The sequence below is a fragment of the Schistocerca nitens genome, unplaced genomic scaffold (assembly GCF_023898315.1).
Source record: "Schistocerca nitens isolate TAMUIC-IGC-003100 unplaced genomic scaffold, iqSchNite1.1 HiC_scaffold_468, whole genome shotgun sequence".
Lineage (NCBI taxonomy): Eukaryota > Metazoa > Arthropoda > Insecta > Orthoptera > Acrididae > Schistocerca > Schistocerca nitens.
In genome coordinates this window covers 4,797,634-4,814,181 of record NW_026046001.1, presented here as the reverse complement: position 1 = coordinate 4,814,181, position 16,548 = coordinate 4,797,634, and the positions used below count along the sequence as shown (strand labels likewise).

Genomic DNA, 16,548 nt, shown 5'->3' with positions numbered 1-16,548 from the left:
TAAATCGATATTTCGATATATCGATACTTATTGATATATGGATACTTATCGATATATCGATACTTTTCGATATATCGATCCTTATCGATATATCGATACTTTTCGATATATCGATACTTTTCGATATATCGATACTTTTCGATATATCGATACTTATCGATATATCGATACTTTTCGATATATCGATACTTATCGATATATCGATACTTATCGATACATTGATACTTTTCGATATCTTTTCGATACTTTTCGATATCTTTACGATACTTTTCGATATCTTAACGATACTTTTCGATATCTTTTCGATACTTTTCGATATCTTTTCGGTACTTTTCGATATCTTTTCGGTACTTGTCGATATCTTTTCGGTACTTTTCGATATCTTTTCGGTACTTTTCGATATCTTTTCGGTACTTTTCGATATCTTTTCGGTACTTTTCGATATCTTTTCGGTACTTTTCGATATCTTTTCGGTACTTTTCGATATCTTTTCGGTACTTTTCGAAATCTTTTCGGTACTTTTCGATATCTTTTCGGTACTTTTCGATATCTTTTCGGTACTTTTTGATATCTTTTCGGTACTTTTCGATATCTTTTCGGTACTTTTCGATATCTTTTCGGTACTTTTCGATATCTTTTCGGTACTTTTCAATATCTTTTCGGTACTTATCGATATATCGATACTTATCGATATATCGATACTTATCGATATATCGATACTTATCGATATATCGATACTTTTCGATACATCGATACTTATCGATATATCGATACTTATCGATATATCGATACTTTTCGATATATCGATACTTTACGATATATCGATATTTTTCGATATATCGATACTTATCGATATATCGATACTTATCGATAAATCGATACTTATCGATATATCGATACTTATCGATATATCGATACTTATCGATATATCGATTATTATCGATATATCGATACTTCTCGATATATCGATACTTTTCGATATATCGATACTTATCGATATATCGATACTTTTCGATACATCGATACTTTTCGATTTATCGATACTTATCGGTATATCGATACTTTTCGATGTATCGATACTTATCGATCGATATATCGATACTTATCGATATATCGATACTTATCGATATATGGATACTTATCGATATATCGATACTTATCGATATATCGATACTTATCGATATATCGATTATTATCGATATATCGATACTTCTCGATATATCGATACTTTTCGATATATCGATACTTATCGATATATCGATACTTCTCGATACATCGATACTTTTCGATTTATCGATACTTATCGATATATCGATACTTTTCGATGTATCGATACTTATCGATCGATATATCTATACTTATCGATATATCGATACTTATCGATATATGGATACTTATCGATATATCGATACTTTTCGATATATCGATACTTATCGATATATCGATACTTTTCGATATATCGATACTTATCGATATATCGATACTTTTCGATATATCGATACTTTTCGTTATATCGATACTTTTCGATATATCGATACTTTTCGATATATCGATACTTATCGATATATCGATACTTTTCGATATCTTTTCGATACTTATCGATATATCGATACTTTTTGATATCTTCTCGATACTTTTCGATATCTTTTCGATACTTTTCGATATCTTTTCGATACTTTTCGATATCTTTTCGATACTTTTCGATATATTTTCGGTACTTTTCGATACCTTTTCGGTACTTTTCGATATCTTTTCGGTACTTTTGGATATCTTTTCGGTACTTTTCGATATCTTTTCGGTACTTTTCGATATCTTTTCGGTACTTTTCGATATATCGGTACTTTTCGATATATCGATACTTTACGATATATCGATACTTTTCGATATATCGATACTTTTCGATATATCGACACTTTTCGATATGTCGATACTTATCGATATATCGATACTTTTCGATATATCGATACTTTTCGATATATCGATACTTATCGATATATCGATACTTTTCGATATATCGATACTTTTCGATATCTTTTCGATACTTTTCGATATCTTTTCGATACTTTTCGATATCTTTTCGATACTTTTCGATATCTTTTCGATACTTTTCATTATATATCGATAGTTTTCATTATATATCGATACTTTTCATTATATATCGATACTTTTCATTATATATCGATACTTTTGCTTATATATCGATACTTTTCCTTATATATAGATACTTTTCGATATATATCGATACTTTTCGATATCTTTTCGGTACTTATCGATATCTTTTCGGTACTTATCGATATCTTTTCGATACTTTTCGATATATCGGTACTTATCGATGTATCGGTACTTTTCGATATATCGATACTTTTCGATATATCGATACTTTTCGATATCTTATCGATACTTATCGATATATCGATACTTTTCGATATATCGATACTTTTCGATGTATCGATACTTTTAGATATATCGATACTTTTCGATATATCGATACTTTTCGATATATCGATACTTTTCGTTATATCGATACTTATCGATTTATCGATACTTATAGATTTATCGATACTTTTCGATATATCGATACTTATCGATATATCGGATATATCAATACTTATCGATATATCGATACTTTTCGATATATCGATACTTATCGATATAACGATACTTTTCGATATCTTTTCTTCGATCTTTTCGATACTTTTCGATATCTTTTCGATACTTTTCGATACTTTTCGATATCTTTTCGATACTTTTCGATATCTTTTCGATACTTTTCGATATCTTTTCGATACTTTTCATTATATATCGATACTTTTTATTATATATCGATACCTTTCATTATATATCGATACTTTTTATTATATATCGATACCTTTCATTATATATCGATACTTATCATTATATATCGATACCTATTATTATATATCGATACTTATCATTATATATCGATACTTATCATTATATATCCATACTTATCATTATATATCGATACTTTTCATTATATATCGATACTTTTCATTATATATCGATACTTTTCCTTATATATAGATACTTTTCGATATATATCGATACTTTTCGATAAATATCGATACTATTCGATACGTTTCGATATCTTTTCGGTACTTTTCGATATCTTTTCGATACTTTTCGATATCTTTTCGATATCTTTTCGATACTTTTCGATGTCTTTTCGATACTTTTCGATATCTTTTCGATACTTTTCGATATCTTTTCGATACTTATCTATAAAATTTCGATACTTATCGATAACTTTTCGATACTTGTCGATATCTTTTCGATACTTATCGATATCTTTTCGATACTTATCGATATCTTTTCGATACTTTTCATTATATATCGATACTTTTCATTATATATCGATACTTTTTATTATATATAGATACTTTTCATTATATATAAATACTTATCGATATCTTTTCGATACTTATCGATATCTTTTCGATACTTTTCGAAAATTTTTCGGTACTTTTCGATATCTTTTCGGTACTTTTCGATATCTTTTCGGTACTTTTCGATATCTTTTCGGTACTTTTGGATATCTTTTCGGTACTTTTCGATATCTTTTCGGTACTTTTCGATATCTTTTCGATACTTTTCGATATCTTTTCGGTACTTTTCGATATATCGGTACCTTTCGATATATCGATACTTTACGATATATCGATTCTTTACGATATATCGATACTTTTCGATATATCGATACTTTTCGATATATCGATACTTATCGATATATCGATACTTATCGACATATCGATACTTATCGATATATCGATACTTTTCGATATATCGATACTTATCGATATATCGATACTTTGCGATATCTTTTCGATACTTTTCGATCTTTTCGATACTTTTCGATATCTTTTCGATACTTATCGATATAACGATACTTTTCGATAGATCGATACTTATCGATATATCGATACTTATCGATATATCGATACTTTTCGATATATCGATACTTATCGATATATCGATACTTATCGATATATCGATACTTATCGACATATTGATACTTTTCGATATATCGATACTTTTCGATATCTTTTCGATACTTTTCGATATCTTTTCGGTACTTTTCGATATATCGGTACTTATCGATATATCGGTACTTTTCGATATATCGATACTTTTCGATATATCGATACTTTTCGATATATCGATACTTTTCGATATATCGATACTTTTCGATACATCGATACTTTTCGATATATCGATACTTTTCGATACATCGATACTTATCGATATATCGATACTTATCGATACTTATCGATATATCGGTACTTATCGATATATCGATACTTATCGATATATCGATATATAGATACTTATCGATACATGGATACTTATCGATATATCGATACTTTTCGATATATCGATACTATTCGATATATCCATACTTATCGATATATCGATACTTTTCGATATTTCGATACTTCTCGATATATCGATACTTATCGATATATCGATACTTATCGATATATCGATACTTTTCGATATATCGATACTTATCGATATATCGATACTTATCGATATATCGATACTTTTCGATATATCGATACTTATCGATATATCGATACTTATCGATATATCGATACTTTTCGACATATTGATACTTTTCGATATATCGATACTTTTCGATATCTTTTCGATACTTTTCGATATATCGATACTTATCGATATATCGATACTTTTCGATATCTTTTCGATACTTTTCGATATCTTTGCGATACTTTTCGATATCTTTTCAATACTTTTCGATATCTTTTCGATACTTTTCGATATCTTTTCGGTACTTTTCGATATCTTTTCGGTACTTGTCGATATCTTTTCGGTACTTGTCGATATCTTTTCGGTACTTGTCGATATCTTTTCGGTACTTTTCGATATCTTTTCGGTACTTTTCGATATCTTTTCGGTACTTTTCGATATCTTTACGGTAATTTTCGATATCTTTTCGGTACTTTTCGATATCTTTTCGGTACTTTTCGATATCTTTTCGGTACTTTTCGAAATCTTTTCGGTACTTTTCGATATCTTTTCGGTACTTTTCGATATCTTTTCGGTACTTTTCGATATCTTTTCGGTACTTTTCGATATCTTTTCGGTACTTTTCGATATCATTCCGGTACTTATCGATATCTTTTCGGTACTTTTCGATATCTTTTCTGTACTTACCGATATATCGATACTTATCGATATATCGATACTTTGCGATATATCGATACTTATCGATATATCGATACTTATCGATATATCTATACTTATCGATATATCGATACTTATCGATATATCGATACTTATCGATATATCGATACTTATCGATATATCGATACTTATCGATATATCGATACTTTTCGATATATCGATACTTTTCGATATATCGATACTTTTCGTTATATCTATAGTTTTCGATATATCGATACTTTTCGAATTATCGATACTTATCGATATATCGATACTTTTCGATATCTTTTCGATACTTATCGATATATCGATACTTTTTGATATCTTTTCGATACTTTTCGATATCTTTTCGATACTTTTCGATATCTTTTCGATACTTTTCGATATCTTTTCGGTACTTTTCGATATCTTTTCGGTACTTTTCGATATCTTTTCGGTACTTATATATCGATACTTATCATTATATATCGATACTTATCATTATATATCGATACTTTTCATTATATATCGATACTTTTAATTATATATCGATACTTTTCATTATATATAGATACTTTTCGATATATATAGATACTTTTCGATATATATAGATACTTTTCGATATATATAGATACTTTTCGATATCTTTTCGATACTTTTCGATATCTTTTCGATACTTTTCGATAACTTTTCGATACTTTTCGATATCTTTTCGATACTTTTCGATAACTTTTCGATACTTTTCGATGTCTTTTCGATACTTTTCGATATCTTTTCGAAACTTATCTATATCTTTTCGATACTTATCGATATCTTTTCGATACTTATCGATATCTTTTCGATACTTATCGATATCTTTTCGATACTTTTCACATTATATATCGATACTTTTCATTATATATCGATACTTTTTATTATATATAGATACTTTTCATTATATATAGACACTTTTCGATATCTTTTCGATACTTTTCGATATCTTTTCGATACTTTTCGATATCTTTTCGATACTTTTCGATATTATATCGCTACTTTTCGATATCTTTTCGATACTTTTCGATATCTTTTCGGTACTTTTCGATATATCGGTACTTATCGATATATCGGTACTTTTCGATATATCGATACTTTTCGATATACCGATACTTTTCGATATATCGATACTTTTCGATATATCGATACTTTTCGATATATCGATACCTCTCGATATATCGATACTTATCGATATATCGATACTTTTCGATATTTCGATACTTTTCGATATATTGATACTTTTCGATATATGGATACTTTTCGATACATCGATACTTATCGATATATCAATACTTTTCGATATATTGATACTTTTCGATATATCGATACTTCTCGTTATATCGATACTTCTCCATATATCGATACTTATCGATATATCGATACTTATCGTTATATCGATACTTATCGATATATCGATACTTATCGATATATCGATACTTATCGATATATCGATACTTTTCGATATATCGATACTTTTCGATATATCGATACTTTTCGATATATCGATACTTATCGATATATCGATACTTATCGATATATACTTATACTTATCGATATATCGATATATATATATATAAATCGATATTTCGATATATCGATACTTATTGATATATGGATACTTATCGATATATCGATACTTTTCGATATATCGATCCTTATCGATATATCGATACTTTTCGATATATCGATACTTTTCGATATATCGATACTTTTCGATATATCGATACTTATCGATATATCGATACTTTTCGATATATCGATACTTATCGATATATCGATACTTATCGATACATTGATACTTTTCGATATCTTTTCGATACTTTTCGATATCTTTACGATACTTTTCGATATCTTAACGATACTTTTCGATATCTTTTCGATACTTTTCGATATCTTTTCGGTACTTTTCGATATCTTTTCGGTACTTGTCGATATCTTTTCGGTACTTTTCGATATCTTTTCGGTACTTTTCGATATCTTTTCGGTACTTTTCGATATCTTTTCGGTACTTTTCGATATCTTTTCGGTACTTTTCGATATCTTTTCGGTACTTTTCGATATATTTTCGGTACTTTTCGATATCTTTTCGGTACTTTTCGATATCTTTTCGGTACTTTTCGAAATCTTTTCGGTACTTTTCGATATCTTTTCGGTACTTTTCGATATCTTTTCGGTACTTTTTGATATCTTTTCGGTACTTTTCGATATCTTTTCGGTACTTTTCGATATCTTTTCGGTACTTTTCGATATCTTTTCGGTACTTTTCGATATCTTTTCGGTACTTATCGATATATCGATACTTATCGATATATCGATACTTATCGATATATCGATACTTATCGATATATCGATACTTTTCGATACATCGATACTTATCGATATATCGATACTTATCGATATATCGATACTTTTCGATATATCGATACTTTACGATATATCGATATTTTTCGATATATCGATACTTATCGATATATCGATACTTATCGATAAATCGATACTTATCGATATATCGATACTTATCGATATATCGATACTTATCGATATATCGATTATTATCGATATATCGATACTTCTCGATATATCGATACTTTTCGATATATCGATACTTATCGATATATCGATACTTTTCGATACATCGATACTTTTCGATTTATCGATACTTATCGATATATCGATACTTTTCGATGTATCGATACTTATCGATCGATATATCGATACTTATCGATATATCGATACTTATCGATATATGGATACTTATCGATATATCGATACTTATCGATATATCGATACTTATCGATATATCGATTATTATCGATATATCGATACTTCTCGATATATCGATACTTTTCGATATATCGATACTTATCGATATATCGATACTTTTCGATACATCGATACTTTTCGATTTATCGATACTTATCGATATATCGATACTTTTCGATGTATCGATACTTATCGATCGATATATCGATACTTATCGATATATCGATACTTATCGATATATGGATACTTATCGATATATCGATACTTATCGAAATATCGATACATATCGATATATCGATACTTATCGATAATTAACGATAATCGATACTTATCGATATATCGGTACTTTTCGATATATCGGTACTTTTCGATAAATCGATACTTATCGATATAATGATACTATTCGATATATCGATACTATTCGATATATCGATACATTTCGATATCTTTTCGATACTTTTCGATATCATTTCGATACTTTTCGATATCTTTTCGATACTTTTCGATATCTTTTCGATACTTTTCGATATCTTTTCGGTACTTTTCGATATCTTTTCGGTACTTTTCGATATCTTTCCGGTACTTTTCGATATCTTTTCGGTACTTTTCGATACCTTTTCTGTACTTATCGATATATAGATACTTATCGACATATCGATACTTATCGATGTATCGATACTTATCGATATACCGATACTTTGCGATATATCGATACTTATCGATATATCGATACTTTTCGATATATCGATACTTATCGATATATCGATACTTATCGATATATCGATACTTTTCGATATATCGATACTTTTCGATATATCGATACTTATCGATATATCGATACTTACCGATATATCGATACTTTTCGATATATCGATACTTTTCGATATATCGATACTTTTCGATATATCAATACTTTTCGATATATCGATAGTTTTCGATATATCGATACTTATCGATATATCGGATATATCGATACTTATCGATATATCGATACTTTTCGATATATCGATACTTTTCGATATATCGATACTTTTCGATATCTTTTCGATACTTTTCGATCTTTATGATACTTTTCGATATCTTTTCGATACTTTTCGATATCTTTTCGATACTTTTCGATATCTTTTCGATACTTTTCATTATATATCGATACATTTTATTATATATCGATACTTATCTTTATATATCGATACTTATCATTATATATCGATACTTATCATTATATATCGATACTTATCATTATATATCCATACTTATCATTATATATCGATACTTTTCATTATATATCGATACTTTTCATTATATATCGATAGTTTTCCTTATATATCGATACTTTTCCTTATATATAGATACTTTTCGATATATATCAATACTTTTCGATATATATCGATACTATTCGATATATATCGATACTTTTCGATATCTTTTCGGTACTTTTCGATATCTTATCGGTACTTTTCGATATCTTATCGATACTTATCGATATATCGATACTTTTCGATATATCGATACTTTTCGAAATACCGATACTTTTCGATATATCGATACTTATCGATATATCGATAGTTTTCGATGTATCGATTCTTATCGATATATCGGATATATCGATACTTTTCGATATATCGATACTTTTCTATATATCGATACTTTTCCATAAATCGATACTTCTCGATATATCGATACTTTTCGATATATCGATACTTTTCGATAAATCGATACTTCTCGATATATCGATACTTATCGATATATCGATACTTATCGATATATCGATACTTATCGATATATCGATACTTTTCGATATATCGATACTTTTCGATATATCGATACTTATCGATTTATCGATACTTATCGATATATCGATATATCGATACTTATTGATATATGGATACTTATCGATATATCGATACTTTTCGATATATCGATACTTATCGATCGATATATCGATACTTATCGATATATCGATACTTATCGATATATGGATACTTATCGATATATCGATACTTTTCGATATATCGATACTTATCGATATATCGATACTTTTCGATATATCGATACTTATCGATATATCGATACTTTTCGATATATCGATACTTTTCGTTATATCGATACTTTTCGATATATCGATACTTTTCGATATATCGATACTTATCGATATATCGATACTTTTCGATATCTTTTCGATACTTATCGATATATCGATACTTTTTGATATCTTTTCGATACTTTTCGATATATTTTCGATACTTTTCGATATCTTTTCGATACTTTTCGATATCTTTTCGGTACTTTTCGATATCTTTTCGGTACTTTTCGATATCTTTTCGGTACTTATATATCGATACTTATCATTATATATCGATACTTTTAATTATATATCGATACTTTTAATTATATATCGATACTTTTCATTATATATAGATACTTTTCGATATATATATATACTTTTCGATATATATAGATACTTTTCGATATATATAGATACTTTTCGATATCTTTTCGATACTTTTCGATATCTTTTCGATACTTTTCGATATCTTTTCGATACTTTTCGATACCTTTTCGATACTTTTCGATAACTTTTCGATACTTTTCGATAACTTTTCGATACTTTTCGATGTCTTTTCGATACTTTTCGATATCTTTTTGAAACTTATCTATATCTTTTCGATACTTATCGATATCTTTTCGATACTTATCGATATCTTTTCGATACTTATCGATATCTTTTCGATACTTATCGATATCTTTTCGATACTTTTCACATTATATATCGATACTTTTCATTATATATCGATACTTTTTATTATATATAGATACTTTTCATTATATATAGACACTTTTCGATATCTTTTCGATACTTTTCGATATCTTTTCGATACTTTTCGATATCTTTTCGATACTTTTCGATATTATTTCGCTACTTTTCGATATCTTTTCGATACTTTTCGATATCTTTTCGATACTTTTCGATATCTTTTCGGTACTTTTCGATATATCGGTACTTATCGATATATCGGTACTTTTCGATATATCGATACTTTTCGATATATCGATACTTTTCGATATATCGATACTTTTCGATATATCGATACTTTTCGATACATCGATACTTTTCGATATATCGATACTTTTCGATACATCGATACTTATCGATATATCGATACTTATCGATACTTATCGATGGATACTTTTCGATACATCGATACTTATCGATATATCAATACTATTCGATATATTGATACTTTTCGATATATCGATACTTCTCGTTATATCGATACTTCTCCATATATCGATACTTATCGATATATCGATACTTATCGATATATCGATACTTATCGATATATCGATACTTATCGATATATCGATACTTATCGATATATCGATACTTATCGATATATCGATACTTTTCGATATATCGATACTTTTCGATATATCGATACTTATCGATATATCGATACTTTTCGATATTTACTTATACTTATCGATATATCGATATATATATATATATAAATCGATATTTCGATATATCGATACTTATTGATATATGGATACTTATCGATATATCGATACTTTTCGATATATCGATCCTTATCGATATATCGATACTTTTCGATATATCGATACATTTCGATATATCGATACTTTTCGATATATCGATACTTATCGATATATCGATACTTTTCGATATATCGATACTTATCGATATATCGATACTTATCGATACATTGATACTTTTCGATATCTTTTCGATACTTTTCGATATCTTTACGATACTTTTCGATATCTTAACGATACTTTTCGATATCTTTTCGATACTTTTCGATATCTTTTCGGTACTTTTCGATATCTTTTCGGTACTTGTCGATATCTTTTCGGTACTTTTCGATATCTTTTCGGTACTTTTCGATATCTTTTCGGTACTTTTCGATATCTTTTCGGTACTTTTCGATATCTTTTCGGTACTTTTCGATATATTTTCGGTACTTTTCGATATCTTTTCGGTACTTTTCGATATCTTTTCGGTACTTTTCGAAATCTTTTCGGTACTTTTCGATATCTTTTCGGTACTTTTCGATATCTTTTCGGTACTTTTTGATATCTTTTCGGTACTTTTCGATATCTTTTCGGTACTTTTCGATATCTTTTCGGTACTTTTCGATATCTTTTCGGTACTTTTCGATATCTTTTCGGTACTTATCGATATATCGATACTTATCGATATATCGATACTTATCGAATAACGATACTTTTCGATATATCGATACTTATCGATATATCGATACTTATCGATATATCGATACTTTTCGATATATCGATACTTTACGATATATCGATATTTTTCGATATATCGATACTTATCGATATATCGATACTTATCGATATATCGATACTTATCGATATATCGATACTTATCGATATATCGATACTTATCGATATATCGATACTTATCGATATATCGATACTTTTCGTTATATCGATACTTTTCGATATATCGATACTTTTCAATATATCGATACTTATCGATATATCGATACTTTTCGATATCTTTTCGATACTTATCGATATATCGATACTTTTCGATATCTTTTCGATACTTTTCGATATCTTTTCGATACTTTTCGATATCTTTTCGGTACTTTTCGATATCTTTTCGGTACTTTTCGATATCTTTTCGGTACTTATATATCGATACTTATCATTATATATCGATACTTATCATTATATATCGATACTTTTCATTATATATCGATACTTTTAATTATATATCGATACTTTTCATTATATATAGATACTTTTCGATAAATATAGATACTTTTCGATATATATAGATACTTTTCGATATATATAGATACTTTTCGATATCTTTTCGATACTTTTCGATATCTTTTCGATACTTTTCGATATCTTTTCGATATCTTTTCGATACTTTTCGATGTCTTTTCGATACTTTTCGATATCTTTTCGATACTTTTCGATATCTTTTCGATACTTATCGATGCCTTTTCGATACTTATCTATATCTTTTCGATACTTATCGATATCTTTTCGATACTTATCGATATCTTTTCGATACTTATCGATATCTTTTCGATACTTATCGATATCTTTTCGATACTTTTCATTATATATCGATACTTTTCATTATATATCGATACTTTTTATTATATATAGATACTTTTCATTATATATAGATACTTTTCGATATCTTTTCGATACTTTTCGATATCTTTTCGATACTTTTCGATATCTTTTCGATACTTTTCGATATCTTTTCGATACTTTTCGATATATTTTCGGTACTTTTCGATACCTTTTCGGTACTTTTCGATATCTTTTCGGTACTTTTGGATATCTTTTCGGTACTTTTCGATATCTTTTCGGTACTTTTCGATATCTTTTCGGTACTTTTCGATATATCGGTACTTTTCGATATATCGATACTTTACGATATATCGATACTTTTCGATATATCGATACTTTTCGATATATCGACACTTTTCGATATGTCGATACTTATCGATATATCGATACTTTTCGATACATCGATACTTTTCGATATATCGATACTTATCGATATATCGATACTTTTCGATATATCGATACTTTTCGATATCTTTTCGATACTTTTCGATATCTTTTCGATACTTTTCGATATCTTTTCGATACTTTTCGATATCTTTTCGATACTTTTCATTATATATCGATAGTTTTCATTATATATCGATACTTTTCATTATATATCGATACTTTTCATTATATATCGATACTTTTGCTTATATATCGATACTTTTCCTTATATATAGATACTTTTCGATATATATCGATACTTTTCGATATCTTTTCGGTACTTATCGATATCTTTTCGGTACTTATCGATATCTTTTCGATACTTTTCGATATATCGGTACTTATCGATGTATCGATACTTTTCGATATATCGATACTTTTCGATATATCGATACTTTTCGATATCTTATCGATACTTATCGATATATCGATACTTTTCGATATATCGATACTTTTCGATGTATCGATACTTTTAGATATATCGATACTTTTCGATATATCGATACTTTTCGATATATCGATACTTTTCGTTATATCGATACTTATCGATTTATCGATACTTATAGATTTATCGATACTTTTCGATATATCGATACTTATCGATATATCGGATATATCAATACTTATCGATATATCGATACTTTTCGATATATCGATACTTATCGATATAACGATACTTTTCGATATCTTTTCTTCGATCTTTTCGATACTTTTCGATATCTTTTCGATACTTTTCGATACTTTTCGATATCTTTTCGATACTTTTCGATATCTTTTCGATACTTTTCGATATCTTTTCGATACTTTTCATTATATATCGATACTTTTTATTATATATCGATACCTTTCATTATATATCGATACTTTTTATTATATATCGATACCTTTCATTATATATCGATACTTATCATTATATATCGATACCTATTATTATATATCGATACTTATCATTATATATCGATACTTATCATTATATATCCATACTTATCATTATATATCGATACTTTTCATTATATATCGATACTTTTCATTATATATCGATACTTTTCCTTATATATAGATACTTTTCGATATATATCGATACTTTTCGATAAATATCGATACTATTCGATACGTTTCGATATCTTTTCGGTACTTTTCGATATCTTTTCGATACTTTTCGATATCTTTTCGATATCTTTTCGATACTTTTCGATGTCTTTTCGATACTTTTCGATATCTTTTCGATACTTTTCGATATCTTTTCGATACTTATCTATAAAATTTCGATACTTATCGATAACTTTTCGATACTTGTCGATATCTTTTCGATACTTATCGATATCTTTTCGATACTTATCGATATCTTTTCGATACTTTTCATTATATATCGATACTTTTCATTATATATCGATACTTTTTATTATATATAGATACTTTTCATTATATATAAATACTTATCGATATCTTTTCGATACTTATCGATATCTTTTCGATACTTTTCGAAAATTTTTCGGTACTTTTCGATATCTTTTCGGTACTTTTCGATATCTTTTCGGTACTTTTCGATATCTTTTCGGTACTTTTGGATATCTTTTCGGTACTTTTCGATATCTTTTCGGTACTTTTCGATATCTTTTCGATACTTTTCGATATCTTTTCGGTACTTTTCGATATATCGGTACCTTTCGATATATCGATACTTTACGATATATCGATTCTTTACGATATATCGATACTTTTCGATATATCGATACTTTTCGATATATCGATACTTATCGATATATCGATACTTATCGACATATCATTATATATCGATACTTTTCATTATATATCGATACTTTTAATTATATATCGATACTTTTCATTATATATAGATACTTTTCGATATATATAGATACTTTTCGATATATATAGATACTTTTCGATATATATAGATACTTTTCGATATCTTTTCGATACTTTTCGATATCTTTTCGATACTTTTCGATATCTTTTCGATACTTTTCGATAACTTTTCGATACTTTTCGATATCTTTTCGATACTTTTCGATAACTTTTCGATACTTTTCGATGTCTTTTCGATACTTTTCGATATCTTTTCGAAACTTATCTATATCTTTTCGATACTTATCGATATCTTTTCGATACTTATCGATATCTTTTCGATACTTATCGATATCTTTTCGATACTTTTCACATTATATATCGATACTTTTCATTATATATCGATACTTTTTATTATATATAGATACTTTTCATTATATATAGACACTTTTCGATATCTTTTCGATACTTTTCGATATCTTTTCGATACTTTTCGATATCTTTTCGATACTTTTCGATATTATATCGCTACTTTTCGATATCTTTTCGATACTTTTCGATATCTTTTCGGTACTTTTCGATATATCGGTACTTATCGATATATCGGTACTTTTCGATATATCGATACTTTTCGATATACCGATACTTTTCGATATATCGATACTTTTCGATATATCGATACTTTTCGATATATCGATACCTCTCGATATATCGATACTTATCGATATATCGATACTTTTCGATATTTCGATACTTTTCGATATATTGATACTTTTCGATATATGGATACTTTTCGATACATCGATACTTATCGATATATCAATACTTTTCGATATATTGATACTTTTCGATATATCGATACTTCTCGTTATATCGATACTTCTCCATATATCGATACTTATCGATATATCGATACTTATCGATATATCGATACTTATCGATATATCGATACTTATCGATATATCGATACTTATCGATATATCGATACTTTTCGATATATCGATACTTTTCGATATATCGATACTTTTCGATATATCGATACTTATCGATATATCGATACTTATCGATATATACTTATACTTATCGATATATCGATATATATATATATAAATCGATATTTCGATATATCGATACTTATTGATATATGGATACTTATCGATATATCGATACTTTTCGATATATCGATCCTTATCG

The 16,548-nt window shown here is 27.9% G+C and overlaps 4 protein-coding genes across 4 annotated transcripts in view; all 4 read right to left on the bottom strand.

Annotated features, from left to right (window-relative positions):
- The window catches only part of LOC126232301 (reticulocyte-binding protein homolog 1-like), a 63,958-nt gene extending 61,162 nt beyond the window's left edge, over window positions 1–2,796 (bottom strand). The window contains exons 1-3 of the mRNA XM_049942585.1: window positions 2,609–2,796; window positions 2,186–2,343; window positions 1,485–1,791 (exon numbers count right to left, since the gene is read on the bottom strand). Of these exons, the coding sequence (XP_049798542.1) occupies window positions 1,485–1,791; window positions 2,186–2,343; window positions 2,609–2,796 (653 nt within the window). The remainder of the gene's footprint in view (window positions 1–1,484; window positions 1,792–2,185; window positions 2,344–2,608) is intronic.
- Window positions 2,797–3,088: 292 nt separating this feature from the next.
- On the bottom strand, window positions 3,089–6,486 carry LOC126232300 (structural maintenance of chromosomes protein 2-like). Its single transcript, XM_049942584.1, has 6 exons — window positions 6,421–6,486; window positions 5,800–6,049; window positions 5,463–5,658; window positions 4,773–5,186; window positions 3,402–3,649; window positions 3,089–3,360 (listed from the first exon to the last, which is right to left on the bottom strand). The coding sequence occupies exons 1-6, from the start codon at window positions 6,484–6,486 to the stop codon at window positions 3,089–3,091; spliced, it is 1,446 nt and encodes a 481-aa protein (XP_049798541.1).
- A 583-nt stretch (window positions 6,487–7,069) lies between these two features.
- On the bottom strand, window positions 7,070–11,180 carry LOC126232299 (golgin subfamily A member 6-like protein 7). Its single transcript, XM_049942583.1, has 6 exons — window positions 11,169–11,180; window positions 10,443–10,734; window positions 10,165–10,321; window positions 8,957–9,112; window positions 8,459–8,594; window positions 7,070–7,477 (listed from the first exon to the last, which is right to left on the bottom strand). Exons 1-6 carry the CDS (start codon window positions 11,178–11,180, stop codon window positions 7,070–7,072), a joined length of 1,161 nt encoding a protein of 386 aa, XP_049798540.1.
- A 585-nt stretch (window positions 11,181–11,765) lies between these two features.
- Window positions 11,766–16,156, bottom strand: LOC126232298 (repetitive organellar protein-like). Its single transcript, XM_049942582.1, has 8 exons — window positions 16,091–16,156; window positions 15,469–15,719; window positions 14,965–15,212; window positions 14,684–14,923; window positions 14,226–14,371; window positions 13,157–13,364; window positions 12,814–13,115; window positions 11,766–12,152 (listed from the first exon to the last, which is right to left on the bottom strand). Exons 1-8 carry the CDS (start codon window positions 16,154–16,156, stop codon window positions 11,766–11,768), a joined length of 1,848 nt encoding a protein of 615 aa, XP_049798539.1.
- Window positions 16,157–16,548: the final 392 nt, after the last annotated feature.

Coding starts and splice junctions, on each gene's coding strand:
- LOC126232300 (XM_049942584.1), bottom strand. CDS start 6,486: ATGTATCGAAAAGTATCCATATATCGAAAAGTATCAATATATCGAAAA. Junction 5,187..5,462: donor AAGTATCGATATATCGATAA/GTATCGATAATT, acceptor CGGTAAGTACAG/AAAAGATATCGAAAAGTACC. Junction 3,650..4,772: donor TATCGAAAAGATATCGAAAA/GTATTGAAAAGA, acceptor ATATATCGAAAG/GTACCGATATATCGAAAAGT.
- LOC126232299 (XM_049942583.1), bottom strand. Junction 9,113..10,164: donor AAGTATCGATATATCGATAA/GTATCGAAAAGA, acceptor TATAATGAAAAG/TATCGAAAAGATATCGAAAA. Junction 7,478..8,458: donor TATCGAAAAGATATCGAAAA/GTATCGAAATGA, acceptor GATATCGAAAAG/TACCGAAAAGATATCGAAAA.
- LOC126232298 (XM_049942582.1), bottom strand. CDS start 16,156: ATGTATCGAAAAGTATCCATATATCGAAAAGTATCAATATATCGAAAA. Junction 15,720..16,090: donor AAGTATCGAAATATCGAAAA/GTATCGATATAT, acceptor TAATGTGAAAAG/TATCGAAAAGATATCGATAA. Junction 15,213..15,468: donor TATCGAAAAGATATCGAAAA/GTATCTATATAT, acceptor ATATATCGAAAG/GTACCGATATATCGAAAAGT.